The sequence below is a fragment of the Amblyomma americanum genome, chromosome 7 (genome assembly GCF_052857255.1).
Source record: "Amblyomma americanum isolate KBUSLIRL-KWMA chromosome 7, ASM5285725v1, whole genome shotgun sequence".
NCBI classification, from domain to species: domain Eukaryota; kingdom Metazoa; phylum Arthropoda; class Arachnida; order Ixodida; family Ixodidae; genus Amblyomma; species Amblyomma americanum.
In genome coordinates this window covers 91,767,507-91,787,830 of record NC_135503.1, presented here as the reverse complement: position 1 = coordinate 91,787,830, position 20,324 = coordinate 91,767,507, and the positions used below count along the sequence as shown (strand labels likewise).

At 45.0% G+C, this 20,324-nt stretch overlaps 1 protein-coding gene across 4 annotated transcripts in view; it reads right to left on the bottom strand.

Moving 5' to 3' along the window:
- Positions 1 to 20,324, bottom strand: part of LOC144099397 (DCC-interacting protein 13-alpha-like) — a 64,352-nt gene that overhangs the window by 28,638 nt on the left and 15,390 nt on the right. For 2 of the 4 annotated variants that reach the window (XR_013307395.1, XM_077632656.1), the window contains exons 7-12: positions 19,440 to 19,552; positions 17,245 to 17,423; positions 13,071 to 13,229; positions 6,488 to 6,572; positions 1,879 to 1,976; positions 994 to 1,035 (exon numbers count right to left, since the gene is read on the bottom strand). Coding sequence is in view for 2 of the 4 variants with exons in the window: in XM_077632656.1 (XP_077488782.1) it covers positions 994 to 1,035; positions 1,879 to 1,976; positions 6,488 to 6,572; positions 13,071 to 13,229; positions 17,245 to 17,423; positions 19,440 to 19,552 (676 nt within the window). In the remaining 2 variants the exon portion in view is untranslated. The remainder of the gene's footprint in view (positions 1 to 993; positions 1,036 to 1,878; positions 1,977 to 6,487; positions 6,573 to 13,070; positions 13,230 to 17,244; positions 17,424 to 19,439; positions 19,553 to 20,324) is intronic. The other 2 variants (XR_013307396.1, XM_077632657.1) reach the window with 1 other exon arrangement.

The window sequence follows — 20,324 nt, the reverse complement described above, 5'->3', positions numbered from 1 at the left end:
CCAGCAAAAATATTTCACATGAGCCGGCCCTGGTAAGCAAGTGGACAAGTAGCTAATTCCATGTTAGCGTACGTAAACTGATGAGAGGGGGTAAGAGTGGAAGAAACTTAGCCAGTGAGAGTTGGCAAAATTCCCTTTAAGGCCTATTTGTAAACTGAACACTACCCTGTGCCCATCAAGAGCTTAACCTAAGGCCTGTCATTGATACCACAGGCCCATAGGACAGCAGACAGGTTTTAGAATTCAGTCACTGAGTTAATAACTTGCTGAGGTTATGCTCCATCTGTTTTGCTCGAGTCCCAAGCCCAAATCGCCTGTATCCCCATCCAAACTGCAAAAACGTTAACACACCAACGCTCTGCCGATTCCAATTACCACTCGCTCAATTGACAACAAAACTTAGTCACTAACAATCGAAATAACAAAAGGTCACACCATTTCGCATTCTGAGCATTGGCTAACATACATCTTGAATTATTTCAATGCTAACAGTTGTATTCTTAAGCCTCAAACATTTCTGGCCCGTTTTGAAGTGGCCCTGGCTGCTTTGTATAATGCACTTTTCAGAAGGTAGCAGCATGAACAAGAAAAAAGCAGCACACTACACAATTTGTACCACTGCCCAGATGTGCAGGCCCAAAGATGAGTTCGATCAAAAGCGATATACAAGCAAAAAAAAAAAACTGAACATGAGTACAAACACCTTGCTCCCTCACCCGCCTTGCATTATAGGATTAAGTCCTTTCACATGATGCATGATAACCTGGTGCAATGCCTGTATCAAAAATGCACCGTGTCCATACTGATTACCTAATCTCTTTTTTCCCGGGTAATTTTTAATATTTTGAAAGCCCCATTGTGAGCACCAACTGACAGTGGCACTGCTGCTGAATGTCAGTGTCTTTGTGTGCACTGCTCGAATCCTGGGGCACCAGCCTTCGCTATAGCAACTATACTTGGAATTGTATCAGAGAAAAAAAATCTCAAGCACACCGTGGAGTTGTCATTCTTATGCTGCTCCCTCTCCGTGCCACACTGGAAAGAAAACGATGAAAAAAAAAATCATCCTGCCAATTATGAGCTGGGACCAAACCTGTGCACATGCACACATATAACACACAAACACATAAATCATGCAGTGCCACAGTACTCCTTACAAAAAAAAAAAAAGATCTATTGAAAGAGTTGCCATTACTGTTTACCCCCTTACGTGCACATCCGTGCCGTGTGATGACCAAAATGCAACAGACCTGAAGTCCGCAAAGACCCTCCTACGCTTTCCACTCCCCATCGAAATCAGCCTCCTCCAAGCAACAAGTCGCATCATCAATCTTCTGCTTCACAAATGCTACGACAGGAAGCCGTCAGTCTCACATATGAGTAGCCAAATGACAGTGAAGCTCACATGAGAATTGTTAGCACAATGCTTCAGCTCTTTTGTTCACACTTTACACAGATTTTTAAAAATTTTATATAATTATTCACACACCTCGAAGGCCTCACTACATGAACATTGAGATGTTCTACAAACAATAAATGCCCAAAACAATTAGAAACAAGATATACAAGAAGGCACTTGCACTAAGTGCAAACTGAAATAACTACATGCAATATGTAGTACTAAGCAAAAAGGTTTAGAGAAACCTGCCAGCTACCTCGGTATTCCCTGTTCACCTGGAGTGTCCCCATTATCATGTCCCATTTCCTGTTCATTTCATCAGCTCCTTAAACCTCTCCCCCTTTTAAGAAAGCCACTAGCACCATAATACGATGAAGGAACTGTGCACATGTTCCTTGCAATAAAACTACAGTGTTACCGTGCTTCCTGTGTCCACAAAAAACTTGTCACCCAGTGTCATGTGAAATGATGACACTTACTTTTTGCCGTTGCTGATCTGGAAGACGTTGCGGCGATCCTCGTCTAGCGCATGCGCCACTGTGCCCCTGTCAATTTCCATGACAGCACTCCCCACGCTCTGAGCGAGAGATGGAAGAACAAAAAAAAACAAGAAAGGAACTCTCTTCGTGGCCAGAGTTCAATGCATTCTTAGCAAAGCTAGACCAGCTTCAAATTAAGAGACTTACAGTATAAGCACCACAGAGCAAAATACAACCAAAAAGGCAGAGACAAGAAAATTCCTGATCCGTTAATTTACCCTCTTGCTTTTCTTAATTAAGGGAAGACGCGGGTCCTGAAATGAACATTTTCATTATTAAATGTATAGAGATAAAATCAGGTATGTATCTGTGTTTCTTCTTCCTGTTTACAATATAATTAGTTTCAATATAATTCAGTTAGTTCAAATATTATAGGAAAATAACTGAAGCCTAATTAGTTAAATTCTTACGGGTAGTTAAGACACTTTCTTTCTAAATTTTTTGGTTCAAACTGAAATGGGCCTGTAGCCAAAGACCACTATCTGGAGCTATGCTAATCATATTAGTATTTTTGAAGTACACCATTACACAAAAATGTTGAATTTTGTCCAAGCCCCATACCGGTATGCGACATTATGGTTCACAAAATTTGAAATGTTTGACTCAGCCAAACAAAAACAGCATAGCTCCATAGTTTTGTTCTTTTCTGAAATCAACAACATAAGGTAAATTGAAATTGCACCGTAAAAACATAATCAAAAACTTCTGTAGGCTAGTCAAGTTGACAAAAAGCATGAAGCTAAGAAAATCGCATTTGAAGTGTGTGCGTCAGTCATTCGGAGGTCGTTGTAGAAGCCTCAAAAAGAGCGGAATGCGCACGTCGTTCCAAAAATATTTCGCAGTAGTGAGTAATACCGGGTAGTGGGGAAGGGGCCTAGCTTTCAAATAAAACCAAAACAAAACAAAGTCATGGGAAGCGAGCAGTGTAAAGTCCTGCCGCATTTCGCAATGAAATCACCATTTCCAGATTTCATAGGCTGGCACGAAACATATTGATATTTTAGTATCGTTGGAGGTCAAATTTAGACTTGAAACATTTTTAGGCAGGAACTTTAGAGTTTTTTGATCCTGAATATGCCATTTTTGCAAAATCGAAATTTTCACACTTTTTTTGTCATTGCAAGACTCGCGTCTCCCCTTAGCTTTATAATCGTGCATGAGTTATCCAACAACAATTCTTCAACATTTCCCTCCTAATTTCAAACAATACAGACATTGCACTGCTCAAAGTTGTGTCAATCAAAAAGAACTAAGGGGTGTGCAAAAATTCAACAATTTCAAATATTCGGTCGAATAGAAAAGTATGCATTATTTGTTCGATCTGCATGTTTAGCATTCTAAATCTGAAAGTACTTGTCTCACATGAATAACATTTCTGGAATGCTTGCATCATGTGGTTTCAGTTCGGGACACCTCCTCTAAGACAGCACTGTGGGACACAAGCAGCCAATGCCCTGACTCCATGATTGCCTGCCAGGCGCATGCACCGCGAGCCTGCACGCCTGCATGTATGCCGGAGCCAGTCTGTGCATGTGCGCAGTAGCAGACGCAAGTGCAGTGTAAGATCTGCACCTGCCAGGTGTCTGCGCTCATGTTACCCACGGTGCACATGCACCGGACCCAGCCGGTGGTTTGCATCGATTGGAGAACGCGCAGTGCCCTTGGCTTCCACGGGACGAGCCTGAGCTGACTGCGACTGCCACAGCCGCTCATCTCCGCTTGAAATTCACAAATCAAGCACGATGGCGTGAGCACAAAAAGGGATGCTAGCATGAGCTACATGGAGATGGGTGCCACTTTCTGAAACCTGATGCAGGGTAGAGTTGCATGTGCAGAGTATATGCCTAGCAGGTGTCATGGAGTCAGCACTTAAACACAACAGTGGCACAACAAAGCAATCGCAATTAAGACCAGCAGATGGAGGTCCCCCACCAGTAGATCCTACGCTCCACAAATAAGTCAGCTCACCACGTAGGTCGAACTCCTTCAATATCCAATGGCCATTTTACGGAAAGTTGACACAGCTTCAATGGGTCTGAGAAAGCTTTAATGCACTCTCTTTTTTTCATGCACTGGCCACGTGTGTTACAAAAAAATTTTTGTCATTGTTTAACTACTGTTGAACCTGGTTACAGAGTGGAAGCTGTGGTGTATCGGGCAACTAGCCGCGGCTTGGTGTCTTGTAACGTTGAGTGCGTTCCGGACAACTGCCAGCACCGGAGCTCGTCGAAGTGCCTGCGTCTTCATTCCCATCCATGTCGCCCGTTCATGAATGCCTCAGTACATAACTCGAAGATCCGTTTCTAAGACATCTGTGCATTCACTAGACTTGCAGTACCTGCTGCACCATCACCGTACATTTAGTGTTCAGGTTTCAGTGGGCGCCGCATGATGAAGCTACGACTGCACGCCATGCACGAAGGAAATTCACTGGAAACGTGCTTCGCTACTCACTTAATTGGGATATCTGTAATTTTCATGCTCATAATTAAATTATTCATGCCCGCCTTAGTACATATCTCGAAAATAGGTTTCTTAGACATGTGTGCATTCTCTAGACGCGCCTTCATTCACTTCCAAGAGTCGAACAGTCGTGGGGGAGTGGTAGTGTCGCCGTCTCGCATGCCGGAGGCCCGGGTTCGATTCCCTCCTACAGCACCATTTTCTTGTTTTTTTTAAATTGAGGCTGCTTCAAGGTCATATCTGCGCCGTTCAAGATCAACCGTACAGACACAGCGAAATCGGCGCCGCCAGGCTGATAAAGCTTTTGCTTTAAAATATATGATTTTGAAAATGCTTATTGTGCTGTTTTTTTTTGTGCCAGAAGTATACAAAATAGTCGCTTCAAAACTATTCGAAGAAAATTACTGAGTACTCGCTTCAAATTCAATTCGAACCAGAAAAGCACTATTCGCATGCACCCAGTGTTAACATGAATATCACGAGAGCTTTTTTTCCTCAGTCAGATGGTAACCGTTATCCAAATTCTAAAAAGTGATATGGCTATTACTAATGGCCAGCTACAAATCTCCTACAGCAACCAGGCTCCCAACTGCCATAAGTTAGAAAGTTAACTATAAAAATTATTAACCAGTTAACTTCTTAAACTTGATCAGCTTGCCAACACTGGTACTAGAGTGCTGCCGGAGCCATCTGTATATGTCAAAAAGCCCATTTTAAAGAATTCTGAATCACCATTGCTAAAACAACTTGTAAATTTTTTTTCATTTTCGTGATGTCTCGAACACTCCCCTCACATTAAATTTGTGCAAATATGGTACACTCGATACTACACGATGTCCTTCCGATTAACCTCACACATCCCTAGCACTACCTGTCACAGAAATTGCAATGCTTTTCTGCACTGTTTATCACTCAGCTGCAGGCAAAGCTGTAATTATTACGCAGCATGCATCATGTGCGCCCAGGTGAACTCTGTGCAAACTGGCAGGAAATGCTTGTAACTGTTACCTCCATCTCCGCAATTAACATCCCTGACTTTGACGAAATCTTAAGCAATTAAAATACATGCTGGAGGCAGTCTGTCCCCATGCTTCATTTGTTCTCTTAGCAAAGAGTTTTCTTTTTTAACACAGAGGCAAATGAACTTTGGTTGCTTATCATTGGGTATAGTATCTTCCTTTTATGATTCAAAAGCAAGAGTTATGCACTTAACGTCTAAGCAGGAAAGGACAGGGCAACACAGTCACCCAAACTTTTGTGCAAAGCATAATGCATTTTGATCACACTGGCTCTGCAAAAACAATGTATGTGTGGCATTAGACAACCCTGTGTAAAAACCACCTGGCACCATACAACAGACCTTGACCATTGCATAAATACAACTGAAATTCCTGATCGGCTCATCACTGCAGCCTACCTTGCTGTGTCTCGTCAGCTGCGCCTGTCATCATAGAATACTGTTACCAACCCGCCCAACAAGTTGCCTCATCTGTGTGTACTTGGAGAAAAAACAGGAGGGAGCACTTAAGCTCCGCCTTAAGGGTATAACATGAAAACGCTCATGAGTTTTTGCCTACATGTGTAGAATTGGCCATTCTCAACTTTACGTTCATATGTCCTTGGGAGTCCTCATACCAGTCCTTGCGCAACGGCGCAGCGGTTACACGATGCGCCACTGCCCTGCGATGTCAGGTGCTGCCACCGATGCGTCTTGTGTGACCGAGCAACCTCTCGTGATAAATAATTAATTTAACTGCCACCTGCCACGATGGTCAGTTTGTTTACAATCCAGGGGGTAGATTGTGATGATGCCACAAGGTCATGTGACCTAGGTGGCCCACCTAGGTTGCTTCTCCGAAAGGGGGGAGGGGGGAGGGAGGGAGGGAGGGAGGGGGGGGGGCCACTTGGGCCACTTTACACTAAACTAAACTAGCATCTCTCGCTCACGACACCGACGACGACGATTTTCAACACAACGGGAGCCTTAACACTTTCACGTTAAAATGTGCAAGTGCATGAATGTGACCACACAGGCATCTAATGCATTCCATGTGTTAAAAGGCAGGACATCCCACAGGAAACTCACCTCGCCCCTTGGGATGTGCATGAGGTGGCAGCCGAGTGTGTAGAAGTACGCCCGGTCCCAGCGGCTCACCATGCCTGCTATCTTCCTATGCACAAACAAGGGGGAACTTCTTTGACTTACATCATCAGCAGTTTCAAAACTATAAAATTCAGCAGGTGAACTGCACAAGTCAACAATGTCAACACTCCCCAAACAACAAAGGCAATAGGGACAGGATTACAGTCCAACCCCGCTACAACGAAATTTTCGCCACAAAAAAGAACTCTCAATTCCTGTCAGCAAACCACATAAGGCCATGCAGGCTCTCTCACAACAATTATCGGAGCAAGGTTCCGCTTCAATGAAGTTTTTGCCTGTGAGCAGCTGATTTTTTTTTTTCTGCGCACCCAAATATGCGTACCGAATTTAAAACCTCACTTCGTTTCATCAAGAAACAGCCACCGAAGTAATTTACATTACCAATGGAGACGCTCACATTCCATGTGTCATCAGAATTGATGTGCAGACAGGCGCCACAACAATGAAATCTGGCGCATGAATGTCTGCGACGGTGAGCTGATGGCTGGTACTTCACGCCTATGACCTGTGGCCGTTGGCACGAGGCAGCTTTTAACTGGCCCACTTTTCACTAGCTTCGTTGAACAAGGTGTGATCAAAGTCAGTTTATATCAATGTTCATATCGAAGTTCATATCAATGTTCATATTAGCAAGTTATTGTGCTGGCTGTAATAGCTAACAATGTTACACCTTTTATGATAAGCGGTGGCTAGTTCCAAAGCACTTTTGCTGTGGCTTCAATGCGGAGCACATTAGGTTAGCGAAACCGAGCAAGCGACACGTGCCGTCGGCGTGGGTGTACCCTAGTCTCTTGCTGTTGTGTCACTGACAAGCAGAGTGAAATTTTTTTTTTTTTTTCTGATGCGAATGCCTAGTACAGGCACTGCTGCTAAGGCAGAGTGACGGCAGTTCCAGGCGGAGTCTCAAGGGTACAACATGTTGCTGGTATGTTTGTACCGCATGTCACAAAACATTTTCAAAGGATCAGAGCAACTGCATTTCTGTCACATCATATCAAGCAACGATTTGGAAGTGTGAAGTGAGAGCATGCGTGTCTCTTTGACGCCGAAATGCCTGCATGCAGGGCGGTAAAAGCAAGAACTCTTTTAGGACAAAAACAGGGGAGCTGTTATGACGTGGGAGTAAAAAAAAATTCAGGGCGGCACTTTGCTGACCTAAAGTGCGGTGAGGCGAAAGCCTTTCAAGCAGTATTGCAGCTTGTGTTGGTGATGTGTGGTGAAGATTTTGATTAGACTACACAATTATCTGCTTCATGACACTTTCGCTGACGTTCATTACCGCACGCTTGGTTGCTGGAGACACAGGGGAACGTTAAGGCGGCATCCTTCCAGATCGGCGTTCAGGAGGCGTCTGGCAAGATTGCCTCTCGAACAATGGTGGCGCCACTCAATGACATCACATGCATACCCAGTAGGCTGAAGCGCAGGTGCTTTGTCTGCTGGCACCTTGCGCACACGCAGTGCATTATCGTATACAGATTTCCCAGTTACGACAAACTGCACCAGCCAATAGTATTACTAATTGACTAATAACTAATTTACTAATTAACCAAACAACCAATTACTAAACACTATTTACTACTTAAATGTGAGGACACTTGTCTGCCTACCTGGAGGAATGCAAAAGCATGTGTTTTGACAGAAGGAAAGGTTTTTGCGGAAAGGACGCAGTAGGCACTAGCTCTCAGATCTCCAAATCTCTGTGGACACCTCAACCACGTTTAATTGACAGCTATAGTGTGACACTTTTCTGGGAACATCCCCGCTGGTCACTCATGAGCCTATAAAGGTTTTTGCCTTAAAGGGACACTGTGGAGAAATTGAAGTTAGCTTGTATTGATAGAACACCAGCTCCTGATCACAAAAATGCCACTCTTACTGAAAAAAAAAAGTTCTTGTAAGGTAGAAAATAGCAAGAACCAAAATACAGGTATCGCAGCCACAGGCCAATCTCGCAATTACAAGCGTGATGACGTGATAGGACAAGAGACGCCACCTTGGAGGAATTTTCCTTCCTACATGGAAGCCACGAATCTTTGAGGCTGACAAAGTAAGGTTGCGCAGTTCAATATTCAAGTAAGTTTTGTTTTGAAACAGATAGTGCACTTTTATCACACAAGGAAGACAGACAAAAGACAACCTGAATGTTGGAAGCAAAGAAAACCGATGCTTGGCGGCGCCACAGGCTTCCAGGAGAGTTTCGATTTGTCAAGGTGCTTCGCGTCTATGAGCTATGCGTGCCCCGTGGTTTTGCTTTTGACGCGCCTCGATTTGCAAGCGCCGAACAGCAGAGGAACTCCAAGTGCCGCTTCAAGTGCTAGTTAACCTTTGAAGGAGCCTGTTAAGGCTGGTCAGATGATCGCCAAGGTCGATGAAAAACTATGATGGCACGATGGTCGGTGATCGTACAAGGCAGTTAGCAGTATAAAGAGCACTTGTGTCTTCTTACGTTCGCCCGGAGAAACATTCCTGGCTGTGCCAGTCAACTTGAAACTACTTAACGGAAATCGTTTATTAGGGACAAGATACAAGGCAGTTAAGAAAAAAAGATTTGGAACCTGCAGAGACCGTGACTTCGCTCTCTTCCAACTCGTTTCTTTGCGGCTCCATTCAATAGCTTCGGCAGTTGGGCGGAGCTGTTCTATTCTAGCTCTCAGCTAATTTAATCCATTCACAGTATGCATCTGAAGGTACATGCAAGTGGGCGAGAGAGCTCGATCCAGTGGACCCCGTACCTCCGGAAATGCGCGGAACCCGTTGAAGCGTCGTGCGCCGGCTTTACTTTCAAGCTGCCAAATTTAAACGCAAGCGCCCTTGGGCACCCATTCGTTTTTTGTGGGAAAAAGAAATGAATAAATAACCTGGCCCTTGTAACCGTGGGAAACCTCCTCGACGCCGCCTGCTGCACTGTGCAACAACGCCGTTCAAGGAATCACAATCCATTGGCCCCAAAGCCCCACCAGCCTCCGATGGGCGCAACGCGACGACCTTGTCCGCGTCCGTCGCGACTCCCTGCACTGGGTTTACGATATTTATTTAGCAACGGCTGCTCACGGCGGAAGAGAGAAACGATCCGCCGGCGCCTAACCTACCTGTGCTCCCTCAAAAGCATCGCACGCTCTGTGGGGCTGAGGTCGCTGAATAGCAGGCCGGAGTTTTTGCGAGAACTTCGTCGTTGGGTCCAGGAACGGGATCCATCGCAACGCTGGCAAGACGGCGGTGCAAACACAAACGAAGCGACGGTAGCGACCCCTGATAGATGCGTTCAACGTGCGGCGGCGGTAGCTTTCATTTCGGCAGCTGCTAGACCACACCGCTAGCTGCCAGAAATAGCAGAGTCTGCGTTTACGTCACGTTTCACGTCACTCCATCCTGTGACGACATAAGAGGACGCCGCGATGTCATAAGTTCCTTGCGTTTGAATCGGAGCGATGGGAAAAACTTTTTTAACTTCGAATCCAAATTTATTTGAAATAAATGCAACTTTCGCTCTCGGACAAGCGGCAACAAAGCCATGAAATGCCGAACTATCAGATTTTGCTAACAAAAAAAATTTGATAGAGTTCTCCTCACTGTCCCTTTAATATTGCACATTTTGACTGCCAATGTAGACGTGCCTCTATTATGCGAATAGACTCACTGTTCAAGATTTCCATTTTCTGGGGCAACATGAAAATCGCACCACAGCACTGACTTCAAAACAGCAAAGAGCCAAAACTGACAGATTTTTGGAAATAAATTTTGTTCATGAACCACAATGTCCAATCTGTCGATGTTCAGGTCAGATTTCACAACAATGAAGTTTCCATGTAAACAAAATTTTTTGTGGCTCCCAAGAATTCCATTGTAGTGGGGTTTGACTGTACAGTAATAGCTCGTTGATGCGAACTTCATGGGAACACTGACATTGTTTGAGTTGACCAAAGTTTGAACTAATGGAAAATAAGTGGTATATTGTGATCAGGAAGCAGTCGGGTAGTGGGATTACTCAATTTTATTGTTCTAAAGTATTCTGTCATCGCTGCGTGCTTTTTTTTTTCTTGGAAGGTACCAACATTGTCTGTTCTAAAGCCCGCATTTATGGAAAGGCCTCTTCATCTTAAAAATGAAGAAGAGGTGGGTGGTGTTCAGTGTGTCTGAGCTTGTGCACCACACCGGAGTCACTAAAAGCCTTGAACCACCTTTGAGTATGGTCATCATCATCACCAGCCTGACTGCACCCACTGCAGGGCAAAGGTTTTTCCCACGCCTCTCCAATTAACCCTGTCCTTTGCCAGCTGCATCCACCCTATGCCTGCAAACTTTTTAATCTCATCCACCCACTTAACCTTCTGCTGCCCCTTGCTACGCTTACTTTCTCTTGGAATCCATTCCATTACCCTTAAAGACCAGCGGTTATCTTGCCTTCGCATTACATGCCCTGCCCAAGCCCATTTCTTCCTCTTGATTTCGACTAGGATGTAATTAACCAGCATTTGTTCCCACACCCACTCTGCCCGCTTCTGGTCTCTTAATGCTACACCTATCATTTTTCTTTCCATGGCTCGCTGCGTTGTCCTTAACTTAATCTGAACCCTTTTTGTTAGCCTCCAAGTTTCTGCCCCGTAGGTGAGTACCGGCAAGATACAGCTGTTGTACACATTTCTTTTGAGGAATATTGGTGAACTGCCATTCATGATCTCGGAAAACTTGCCATATGTGCTCCACCCCATTCTTATCCTTCTAGTTATTACTCTTTCATGATCGTGATCAGCTGTCACTAGCTGCCCTAAGTAGACCTTTACCACTTCCAACACCTCGCTGCCAATTGTGAACTGCTGTTCCCTAGCTAGACTGTTGAATATTACTTTGGTTTTCTGCATGTTAATTTTTGGACCCACCGTTCTGCTCTGCCTGTCTAACTCATTGATCATGATTTGCAGTTCACCTTCTGAGTAACTCAGCAAGGCAATGTCATCAGCGAATCGCAGATTTTTTAGGTATTCTCCATTTATTCTTATTCCCAACTGTTCCCAATTCAGGCCTCGAAATACCTCCTGTAAACATGCGGTGAACAGCATTGGCGAGATCGTGTCTCCTTGCCTGACGCCCTTCCTTATTGGAATTTTATTGCTGACTTTATGGAGGACTATAGTAGCTGTGCAGTTGCTATACATATCTTCCAGTATTTTGATGTAAGTATGGTTGCAAGGCTGGAAAACCGAGCAGCATGCGATCGCCCTGTGTCTGCTGCTTTTCAATGAAAACAATGCCACATTCTCCACGACTCACAAATTCACACTTGTGAGCTGTGAAGCTTGCGCGACCATTTACGTCAAAAAGATAAAGTCACTAGGACGGCTGTACATACACTGGCTTATTTTTCAGCCTTCTGAGCCTGAGTCACAAACTGCCTAGCCAATGAAAATGTTTTGTGGCAATATCCTATATCAATACGAACCGGCGTCAACTTCACGCATGGTTCCGATCTTCTTAGAAGCATTTTGATGCAGTAATTACAAATATATGACATTTCTAAATCACTGCACAGTGGCACACCACATAGGTTGACCACTATCGGTGCCACCAGCTGTGCAACCAATCAGACAGAACATAATGCAAAGGGCAGTGGAAAAAGGTGACAAGACGTGCAGCAAGCACCAGCAAAAGCTCCAATTCAATTGTTTCACGCATGTCGCGGTTTCGTGCACTACCGCATAGATTCAAATAAGGAGCGCTCAAGACAGTGTGACATGTCTGATTTGCTGAATCCCTTCAGTGGTCACATCGTCCACCGCTCAACAACAAAAGCTAAAACAGCAAGCTACTGAGGCCTTCAACATGAATGCTTACAAGCAAGTCAGGGACAAATCTCGGAGGACATGCAGTTAGTTCAGTGTTACCGCTGCCATGCCGCCGCTAACAGAAGTGCTGCCTTTTTTACCACATGCCAGGCCACCCAGACGCGGCAGCACGTAGTTTGAATTATCCGTGCACGCCCCATTCACGTTCCAAAAAAGTGTTGTGCTTTACACAGACTTCATCAGAGCGTGGACGGAACAAGCTGTACAGTTAGAATTATCCACAAATTTGGAAGTATTGAAGCTTGGATTAATGAGCTTTAGAAGGAAAATCTGACCATTACAACCACGTTTTATTCCCAATGGCTATACAAAACAGTTTCAAAATGAGAGTGAAGTTCATACCGCTCTCAGATCTCACTGTTACACAGTGTGTAATACAACTGACATACTTGTCATCCTAGGACAGCACTTTGCCAGCCACTGTGGTGCTATAGCAGATGTCTTTCAACTGCACTTGAATGTGTCTTAAAACTCTTAAAATAACTTTTGCCACAAGTTTTGCAACCACCCATGATCAACAATGCACTATGAAAACGTAAATAATCCACAAGCAATACAATAAAACAAAAACAACGAAGTCCGAGACAACTGCCCAAAACATAAAGTGACAGTTGCTCGCGTGCTGGACATGCCTAGTACCTGTTGCCATGCTGGACACTTACGTGCGGTGGAAAAGGTAGCCCGACTTGTGGGAGAGGCCCGTCTGGGCCGGAGGAGAGGTGCCCTCGGCGAGGTAGGCGGCGCTTTCCTCCCCTTGCCGCGCCAACGCCCCGGCCTGCAGCGACGCCCGCTCTGTCTGCAGCTGAAGCTCCCTCTGCACCCTGCAAGGCCGATGTTGGTCCGATGAAGGCTCCGTAGCACATACCATACCACATGGGTGAGTGTGTAGCCACACTCACCTCTCCCCACCCCACCCTTGTACTAGTATACCCTAATTAATTTTGAGCCCCGTTATCCCAGCTGCTCCAGGCTCCTTTGGTCGCCAGTATAAAGTCTGCTGAATGCTGTCACCTAAGAGCAGAGTGATGAGTAAGTGCAATGTGCGGTGCAGCTCATCAGCACTTCTATAATTATGGTTACTTCTTGAATTAAAACAAATAAAAATAATAACAGAAAAGCAGGACTAAGCTCGAACTGCTTGTTACAAGACAGCCTACTTGATGCTAACAAAACGCAATTGTACATCATTGATTCCTCTGACAGTATTTAGAAGCACAGCTAGCCTGGTTCAACAGGCAAGCCAAAAGCATTTATTTTGTTTGTTAGTTCTTTTTCATTTTCAGTGCTTTACCACAAGCATTACTACTTTACCAAGTATGCAAAGGGCTTAACTTCTTTTCAACTTAAAAAATCAGCATGGTGGCTTTCCATGCATTCTGCAGTGAGCTGACCAGGTATCACATTTCAAGAGGCCAGTTACTGCAAATCGAATCAGGTATAACTATGCAGACTAGTAAGAAATATAACAACATACTTTGTCTGGCTAAACAAGATTCTCAACTACGGGTGTGCTAATACTCGAATATTCGAATACGAATCGAACAGCAAATTTTATAATCACTCTATTTGCGAATCGAATACCTAGTATTCGTGTGACCATGTCGATGCAAGATCTGCCATTCCTCCTCCCAATTCTCCAGTGCAGTCGTTGGTTTTCTGATCGTGTGATGCACATTTTTAATCTACAGCCGCCGCAGAGCAGGAGGAAAAAAATTCTCAATAGCACAAACCTGATAGCACTCATGACGCAACCGAATCATGAACAGCTGAAAAAAATCCACCACTTCACGCGGCCGGAACATCACTAATGGCACAGTTCACGGGCGACTGCAACCACAGCACAACACAAGCCACGGTAGGTGTGCACCTTTGAAGCCTATCTATCCCACTGTCGACACGCGTAAAACTAATTTTCCTGTGAAATTTCGTGGTTAACGCCGGTACACCTGCCTGCGAGGTCACTATAAGTGACTATGAAAAGAGCAGCGTCTACTCCTGTTCACCATTTAGGTCACGAGCCATCCTACTCCAATACAGATTCATTCATTCATAAGACAGGCATTTATGGAGAAATGTTTAGTTTTCAGAAAAGACAGAAGCATTAGAAAACTACAGCACTGAACTGAACAAAACAGATGATGGTGATGATGAATGCACGCAGCGCCACCTGTCGAGTGCAAGAAGTTTCCCACTCCTAGTTGTACGTGCGCCCACGCCGCCGCGCTGTCAGCGCTTCACAGTTCCGCGACTCTATAGTTCTGTTTTCCGCGTCTCCATGCTATTTAGTTCAGCTCTGCGTGAAAGGATTGTATCGGCCAAAGGCGTGAAAGGATTGTATCGGCTTGCGTGCAGTACCTGTCTCAGCAACATGGCTGATCGCAACGAAAGGTGTGATCTGGAAACATTACATCAAGGTTAATCAGCAGGAAGCGACATGCAAGATGTGCAACGCCAAACTTCGGACGCTGTTGGGCACGACACCGCTAGAGAACCACCTAAGGAACAAACATTACGCTTTGCACAGCGTGTTTCTGGTGGAAAGCGGGAAGCGAACAAGTTTCAGCAGCGCATCGCAGCCTTCTATCAAATGTAAGTTTGACATGGCCAAGGAGCTGTCGCAGCTTCGAAGATGAGAAATCACAACACGGATTGCTCAGATGCTGGCACTCGACCTGCAGCCATACGACTGTCGAAAGCCGAGGGTTCAAGGAGTTCATGCATGACTTGGAGCCACTGTACAAGATCCCCTCTCAGACAACTTTTTCAAGAACAATCATCCCCAACCTGTACACTCTAAGCACTGTCAAGCACCGAATTCACGCCGACCTGCAGGAAGGTGTACAGTCTTTGTCGTTCACCAGTGACATGTCGATGTCGAGGTCAAACCAGAGCTACATTAGTCTCACGTGCCATTACTCAACCTTGAACTTTAAAATCCGGGCGTTCACATCGGGGCAACCAGCACGTGACTGACAGTCACAATGCATGCAATGTGACCGACAGTCACATTGCATGCAATAGCTTAGCACACCTGGAAGCAATGACGAGTGAATGGGATCTGCCACTGCAAGAGGTACCTGTTTTTGTTGTGATGGACAATGCTCGAAATTTCTGCGCAGCTCATCGGGACTTTCAATGTACACCCATGCAATGTTTGGGCCATACATTGCAAATGGCCATCAAGGATGCCAAGCAAGAAACTGCAGGAGTGCCTGCCATTCTTAAGAAATGCCGTGCAATAGTGGGCCATTACAAGCACAGTGCCCACACTGCAGGAAGACTAAAGGATTGCCAGCGACGGATGGAGCTCCCCTCCTGGAGGTCGTCCAGAATGTAGACGTCACATGGAATAGCGAGCAGGACATGCTGTCATGTCTCCTTCAGCTTAAAGGGGCAGTTTGCCTTGAACTTGCTACCTCTGAGACAGTGGCATCCAACCTGACACCACAGGAATAGAAAACGGTGGCTGCACTGGTCAAGGCCCTTGAGCCAATTGCATCAGCAACAAAAGACCTGAGTGGGCAGAAGTGTGCAACCTTGTCTTCGGTGATACCATTCCTTTACTGAACGCACATGGTGCTGAAGGACTGTGCTGCAGTGGATGACGACACGTCACTGTTCGCAAAAAAATTGCAAAAATGTGTGAAGGCAAGATTTCCTAGCCACAATGAGCAAAAAAAGTATGGCAACGGCATGTGGCCAAGATTCAAAAACATCTTCTGTACTGGTTTTACAAGTTTTACAAGAAACAAGGCTTCTGGAACTTGCATGCAGTGAGCTGCAGAGCTCGTCAACCCCACCACCCAGTGGCTGTGCTAAGCCCTCAACATCTAAAGCACAAAAGCAGCGTAGTGCCAGCATATGGGAAGATATCGACAAACTTGCAATGTCATCTGGGAAAAGACACACCGTGAACCAGGTAACATTGATGAATTTCAGCGGTACCTTTGAGAGCCAGTTTGCAGCAGGGATGAAGACCCTTTTGCATACTGGAGGAAAACAAGCAAGCAGCACTTTCCTGGTCTGTACAGAATAGCCACGAAATACCTGGCTATACCAGCAACGCAAGTTCCAAGTGAAGAGCTATTTTCTACAGCTGGCAACATTGTCACGTCCAGGCGAGAAAAGCTGTTGCCATATCACGTGCAGCAGCTGTTTTTTTTGCATGAGAACTTAAAAGTTATAAGCAAATCAGCACATTGTTTGAATAAATTTGTTAATATTCGATATTAGGGTTTTTTTCCTGACTTGATTCGATATTCAATTCAAGAGGTACTATTTGATATTTGCACACCCCTATTCTGAACCCTTGTCACGATGAAAAAGAAAAAGTTTAGTTAAGTTTATGGGGGTCTAACGTCCCAAAGCGACTAAAGCTTTGAGGGAAGCCATAGTGAAGGGCACCGGAAATTTCGACCACCTGGGGTTCTTTAACGTGCACTGACATCGCACATTACACGGGCCTCTAAAATTTCGCCTCCAACGAAATTCGACCGAAAAAAAAAATACTCTCAACAAACCCAGCTGTAAAATACAACAAAGGCTGCACAGTTTCAATAATGCTGAGATGGCTTAGCAAATGTTCCTAGAAAACAGCACCAAGCACCTTGAAAGAACAGTTCTGCTGGCAATGCAGTGATTGGCTGGCCATATAACTCAACAGTGTCCACCACATGAGGTTTCAATACCTGCTAGTGTCACCTTAAGAACATACATAAAGCAACAGATCGTGAAATTTAAGAAGAAAAAATTCAAAAGCCACTCCTGAACATGGCTGCAAACCAGCAAGCCAGAGGCAAGAGTGTCTACCTAGCACACAAAGAGTTGAGCACTCACTCTCCCAGGCTGGTTGCAATGTTGGCAAGGAACTCGTCCTGTTCGGCCGTGTGCATCGTCTCATGGGCGATGCCAAACAGGGACTTCATGGAGTGCACGTAGCCAAGTAGCGGCTCTATCAGCGCCATCTTGCGCCTGTACTGCAGGGCATTCAGCTGGGCATAAAACTGTAGTGCCACCTGCATGATCACATCACAATAGCAACACCAATCACCATACATTATTTACTGTTTTTTTTCACCAGCTGAGAAGCTTAATTTCAGTACCATGCATGTGGCCATGCGACCAATGCAGAGTTGAGTGCTTCTGCAAAATGCTGCAACAACATTCCAGGAACAACACATGCCAAGTCCGTGACCAGTAGGCAGATACTTCATCGTAACCTCAAAAAGAAGCATAAATAGAATATAAAAGTGCGTCATATATGCAGTCTTCCTGCTGGTCGTACTCAAAACACACGGCTATAGAAACCATGCAATGAGAAAGGTGATGCAATAAAAGACTTGTGACAAAGATAGCCAAATGAAATGTCTGTGATGAACTGTTCATCAAAAACCACAAGACAGAAACGAGTGAACTTGCTCTCAGAACCATGCCACTCACCACTCAGAACAAGGAAGCACACACATACATAGAAAAGTCCCGACGCTCTTCGCCATGTACTGCTAATGATATGGACAGGCTGCGGCAGGCATGTTCCTCATTACCATGTACATATCTAGTTCTGTAGCAAGCTTCCAGAAAGGCAGTGTACACCCCCTGTCAAAAGTATACAGCCAAAAGGGTTTCTTTGCAAGGCTCAGCATGCCTCGTTGTGCAACCTCAGCGACCGTAATCTTGAACGATAAATGGCTTCGAGTCCTCAATCCTCCCAAGCTTTGGATTGCTAGGTATTCTAGGGAGCCCCACAAAACATCTTAGAAGTGAACTCCTTGGGCTGCACACCTTTGACGGTGGGCAGCACCTTCAACTTGCCAAGCCACTTTCCTCAACTAGCTGTGAGCTTAAGTAAATGAATGTTCCTACGGACCTGACGAAACAGAACTTGCAGCACCAACGCGTCACAACTGGGGAAGACTGACATTCCGCCAAGCATGTTATTAGTCTATTTAAAACTGCCTTCAATGAATCTGATTTTAGTGTGCTCAAGTTCGAATAACCCCAGCCACCAGTGGCACAGGTTAGTAAGTGGTCGCAACTCAAGGCACCTCCAATGTTCAGCGCATTTTGTTTGGAGCATGAAAGAAAGTTCAGAACGACCCCTACAGGCGCTTCATCTATACTTGTACGCATGATCTCAACACTGTCAAATCCTCATAAACAAGGTGTAATGTCTACAGATGTGCTCAATAGAACATAGTGCTCAAACGTACAAAATCTTCTGTGGAACCATTTTAAGCCAGGCATGTGACATTAATTCAAAAAGTCGTTTTAAGACGGATGCGTCTGCGTTTCACGGTAGCTATGGTACAGATCCGGTGAGTGCATTTTTTTTTTTTGCTTATTCTAAAAGCATGAGTGCTTTAAACTGCCCAATATATGCTGATTTGTTTACTTCACAGCTTCTCATTACTAGGATCAGTCAAAAAAGAAGTGTATTTGAGACCCTGGAACTGGAGTTAAGACATGATAAGGAGATAAAAGGTCTGGACAGAAATTCCATAATTAGGCGTCTGGGAGAAAGTGAATTTTTCCTGTGCAGTCATGACATGCTCCTCGAAAAATTCTGAAGGTTTTAACATTTTTCCTCATTTGGATAATAATTATAGTGCCTGGAGGGAATAAAGCCTTTGTTCAGATCTAGTCTATCAAAATGCAGTCATAGTACATACAATTACATTGTTAACTGCAAAACAAATGCTGCTTCTACATGGACTGAGCAACCACCAACAGATGCTCCAGTATCACTCTATCCACGTGAACCAATTCAGTCAATGCTTGGCTCTAGGCACATGATGAACTTATGCCTATTAGAAATAAAATACCCAGACCTTTGTACACCCATTTCTTCTACAAGAACTAAGCTGAAACTGCAGAAAATGAACAAGTCTGAACTTAGTCCAGCCATGAGCCAACTTCCCCTAAGCCCTGGCAACAAGCCCTGGAACCACCCTCGGCACTCGACCTGCCTGCCTCATTTCTGTCAATAAAGCCTTGATTCAAAAAAAGTTATCGAATGACCGCATGCAACTGACCGTGTGGAAGCGGCGGTTGGCCAAGTACAACTCCTCACTCAGGTCTAGCCGCTGCCGGTCGGTGTCCTTGCGTCTCGACTGCTTGCAGTAGCGTCCCAGGGCCTGCTCTCGTTCTGCGTCCAAAACAACATCGTCAACAAAAAAGTATCTGCGGCATTTCCACTATATCACATTTATACTGCACCTCTCTACACTTCCACCAAATTACATTACAGGTGCCAACAGCTACAGCTCTTTAAGCACAACATCCACATCTCTGGTTCCCCACAAAATTTAAACCGAAGTTCCATTGCAGAGGTTAGTACCACTGTTTAAAGAGACAAATTACTCTGCTTCAGTAATTTCATTTGAAGAATGAGCATGCCTTAACCTTCCAGCTTCCAATACCATATACACTGGGCTAAGCTTGCTGCGTGAAATTTTTTAGAACGAAAACCCTACTTCACGATCAAAGCTGCAACAGCCGTTTCATCGCTGAAGCCTGACCTTGAATAAATAAATAAATAAAAGAAATATTGCCACGCCTGGAAAGAGCACAATGTTATCACTGCAGATGATCATGCTTTGTGTTAAAGGGGCTCTTAAACGCCTTCCGAGGAGAGCACATTAACTCAATCACTGCACTGTGTTGTCATGAAAACCAGAGCCAAATAATACTTTTCTACACGCAGCAGATGACCCACAATCACGCGTCAAAGTTGGCGAGCCCTTCCCAGTGACTTTTTCATGCTCGCACCCTCCTCCGTCCCCCGCATCTGCGTAGACAAGGTGAGAGGTGGCCATTGGCTAGATTCTTTCAGACGTCAGGCAGCTACCGTGGCCGCGGCCAATAAGCCGCTTAGCTCCGGCGGGTCGGAAAGCTCCGCTCCCAGAGGGGGGTTGGCG